Here is a 3670-nt window from a genome sequence, read left to right as displayed (position 1 = left end):
CTATATTCATGGATTAAACCCCTATATCCATGGATTAAACCCCTATATTCATGGATAACCCCCTATATTCATGGATAACCCCCTATATTTATGGATAACCCCCTATATTTATGGATAACCCCCTATATTCATGGATAAACCCCTATATTTATGGATAAACCCCTATATTCATGGATAAACCCCTATATTCATGGATAACCCCCTATATTCATGGATAACCCCCTATATTCATGGATTAAACCCCTATATTTATGGATAACCCCCTATATTCATGGATAGCCCCCTATATTCACGGATAACCCTATGGATAACCCCCTATATTCATGGGGAATGCCCCAGCTCTGGAATCACCCCTCATCGAGCAGACCCCCCCCCCCCCCAATTCCATAAGGAATAACATGGAGCTGGGATTCATCCAGGGAATGTGGATGGGTCCCCTTTATTCAGCCAGGAAGACCCCAGGGGATAAAACCAGCAGGAATCAACCCCAAATCCCACCTTTTCCCAAAAAAAAAATCCCAAAAATAAACCCCAAATCCATCGGGATCGTGTAGAAACCACGGGAATTCCAAACGTGGACCCGGAGGGAACTCCAAAAGCATACAAAAAAAAAAAGAGGCCAAGAAACCCCCCAAACCCCACTCATAAATCCCTTGGGATCGCTGTGGGAACGCTCTTCCCACCCCATCCCGGTGTATCCCAAATCCCAACTGGAATCTCTCCTGCCTTAAGCGCGCTCGCCACGGATGCGCCGGGCCAGCTGGATGTCCTTGGGCATGATGGTGACCCTCTTGGCATGGATGGCGCAGAGGTTGGTGTCCTCAAAGAGCCCCACCAGGTAGGCTTCACTGGCTTCCTGTCGGGAATGGGGCCGGAGTCAGGGGGATAACGGGAATGGGAATGGGGGGAAGGGGAATGGGGGGGAATGGAATGGGGGTAATGGAATGGGGGGAATGGGAATGGGGGAATGGGAATGGGATGAATGGGAATGGGAGGAATGGAATGGGGGGAATGGGAATGGGATGAATGGGAATGGGGGAATGTGAATGGGGGGAATGGGAATGGGATGAATGGGAATGGGGGAATGTGAATGGGGGGAATGGGATGAATGGGGATGGGATGAATGGGGATGGGGGGAATGGGAATGGGGGGAATGGGAATGGGGGGGGAATGGGGAGAATGGGAATGGGGGAATGGGAATGGGGGGAATGGGGGGAATGGGAACGGGATGAATGGGAATGGAGGGAATGGGATGAATGGGATGAATGGGGGAATGGGAATGGGGGAATGGGAATGGGGGGAATGGGAATGGGAGGAATGGGAATGGGGGGAATGGGAAGAAGGGAATGGGGGGAATGGGATGAATGGGAATGGTGGGAATGGGAATGGGATGAATGGGAATGAGGGGAATGGGAATGGGGGGGAATGGGAGGAGGATTGATGTGAAGAGGGGGGGAATGGTGCTGGAAGGGGTTAAAGGGGCAATGGGGGGGGGCGTTAAACGGGCAATGGGGGGGGTGTGAAAGGGGCAAGGGGGGGCTTAAAGGGGCAATGGGGAAGCATTAAAGCATTAAACGGGCAATGGGGGGGTGTTAAAGGGGCAATGGAAGGGGTTAAAGGGGCAATGGGGATTAAAAGGGCAATGGAGGGGCGTTAAAGGGGCAATAGAGGGGGTTAAAGGGGCAATGGAGGGCCGTTAAAGAGGCAGCGGGGGGTGTTAAAGGGGCAATGGCGGGTGGGGGTTAAAGGGGCAACGGGGGGGTTAAAGGGGCAATGGGGGGACGTTAAAGGGGCAATGGGGGGACGTTAAAGGGGCAATGGAGGGGCTTTAAAGGGGCAATGGAGGGGGCGATTTAAAGGGGCAACAGGGGTGCGTTAAAGGCACAATGGCAGGGGTGTTAAAGGGGCAATGGGGGGCGTTAAAGGGGCAATGGCGGGGGTGTTAAAGGGGCAATGGGGGGTATTAAAGGCACAATGGCAGGGGTGTTAAAGGGGCAATGGGGGGCATTAAAGGCACAATGGCAGGGGTGTTAAAGGGGCAATGGGGGGCGTTAAAGGGGCAATGGCGGGGGTTAAAGGGACAATGGGTGGGTGTTCAAGGCACAGTGGGGGGGTTAAAGGGTCAATGGAGGGATTTAAAGGCACAAGGAGGGGGCGTTAAAGGAGCAATGGGGGGGACGTTAAAGGGGCAATGGAGGGGCATTAAAGGGGCAATGGGGGGGAGTTAAAGACACAATGGGGGGGGCATTAAAGGCACAGTGGGGGGGGTTAAAGGGGCAACGGGGGGGGGGGGATAAAAGGCACAATGGGGGGTCGTTAAAGGGGCAATGGGGGGGGTCTTAAGGGGGCAAGGGGGTGGAGTTAAAGACGCAATGGGGGGACTTTAAAGGGGCAATGACGGGGGGACATTAAAGGGGGAATGGGGGGGCTTTAAAGGGGCAATGGGGGCGTTAAAGGCACAATGGGGGGGCGTTAAAGGGGCAATGGGGGGGCGTTAAAGGGGCAATGGTGGGGGGTGTTAAAGGCACAATGGGGGGGCGTTAAAGGGGCAATGGAGGGATTTAAAGGCAGAAGGGGGGGGTTAAAGGAGCAATGGGGGGGCTTTAAAGGAGCAATGGGGTGGCTTTAAAGGGGCAATGGGAGGGGCCTTAAAGGGGCAATGGGGGTGCGTTAAAGGCACAATGGCGGGGGTGTTAAAGGGGCAATGGGGGGGCGTTAAAGGGGCAATGGGGGAGTTAAAGGGACAATGAGGGGGTGTTAAAGGCACAATGGGGGGGCGTTAAAGCGGCAATGGAGGGATTTAAAGGCACAAGGGGGGGTTAAAGGAGAAATGGGGGGGGCCTTAAAGACGCAATGGGGGGCCGTTAAAGGGGCAATGGCGGGGCCGTGGTCCCGGACCTGCAGCGCTCCGATGGCGGCGCTCTGGAAGCGCAGGTCGGTCTTGAAGTCCTGCGCGATCTCCCGCACGAGGCGCTGGAACGGCAGCTTCCGGATGAGCAGCTCCGTGGACTTCTGGTACCGCCGGATCTCCCTCAGCGCCACCGTGCCGGGGCTACGGAGGGCAGGAGAAGAGGCGGTTACAGCGGGTAAACGCGAACCCCGAGGTTTACCCCCGAGGCCCTCGCTCCGTTACCGGTAACGATGCGGCTTCTTCACCCCTCCCGTGGACGGAGCGCTCTTCCGGGCCGCTTTGGTGGCCAACTGCTTCCTCGGCGCCTTGCCACCGGTGGATTTCCGCGCTGTCTGCTTCGTACGAGCCATAACGGGAGCTCAGAAGCCTGCCTGGGTGGTGGTGGTGGAGGTGGCGGCGGGGGGGGAATGAACCGGGGTCGGCCCCGAAGGGGAACGGGGCCGCGGGGCCTCACGACGGAGTAGGCCCCGCCGCTTCCCCCCCCCTTCAGCGCCTCTCGGACTACAACTCCCAGCAGCCTCCGCGCCCCTTTGACCAATAGCTGTGCGCGCCGCGGTGGACTGACGTCGAGCGCAGCCAATCAGCTGCCGGCCTCGGGGACAATCAGAGCCCGGCTCCGTGCGGAAGGCGGGATTAAAAGGGAAGCGTCTCCACCGCCCGAACCCCCATCCCGGAGCCGCCGTTACCGGATGGTGCCGGTGCCGGTGCCGGTGTTGGGGGCGGGGAAAGCAAAAGAAAAAGGGGGGGGGAGGGAGGGGG

At 57.3% G+C, this 3670-nt stretch overlaps 1 protein-coding gene across 1 annotated transcript; it reads right to left on the bottom strand.

Annotated features, from left to right (window-relative positions):
- Positions 1-689: 689 nt before the first annotated feature.
- LOC133263895 (histone H3.3A) lies at positions 690-3269 on the bottom strand. Its single transcript, XM_061443757.1, has 3 exons — positions 3134-3269; positions 2899-3052; positions 690-856 (listed from the first exon to the last, which is right to left on the bottom strand). The coding sequence occupies exons 1-3, from the start codon at positions 3259-3261 to the stop codon at positions 728-730; spliced, it is 411 nt and encodes a 136-aa protein (XP_061299741.1). The 5' UTR covers positions 3262-3269; the 3' UTR covers positions 690-727.
- Between the last annotated feature and the right edge of the window lie 401 nt (positions 3270-3670).

The sequence above is a fragment of the Pezoporus flaviventris genome, unplaced genomic scaffold (assembly GCF_033815535.1).
Source record: "Pezoporus flaviventris isolate CSIRO_AGI_PZ_B2104156 unplaced genomic scaffold, CSIRO_AGI_Pfla_v1 ptg000515l, whole genome shotgun sequence".
NCBI classification, from domain to species: Eukaryota; Metazoa; Chordata; class Aves; order Psittaciformes; family Psittacidae; genus Pezoporus; species Pezoporus flaviventris.
This window is presented reverse-complemented; position numbering and strand designations above follow the sequence as displayed.

Bases quoted from the DNA above. Each gene is read 5' to 3' on its own strand.
- LOC133263895 (XM_061443757.1), bottom strand. From the start codon at position 3,261: ATGGCTCGTACGAAGCAGACAGCGCGGAAATCCACCGGTGGCAAGGCG. The intron at 3,053-3,133 runs GTAACGGAGCGA...TGCCCTCCGTAG, and splicing joins AAGAAGCCGCATCGTTACCG to CCCCGGCACGGTGGCGCTGA. The intron at 857-2,898 runs GTCCGGGACCAC...CATTCCCGACAG, and splicing joins CCGCCATCGGAGCGCTGCAG to GAAGCCAGTGAAGCCTACCT.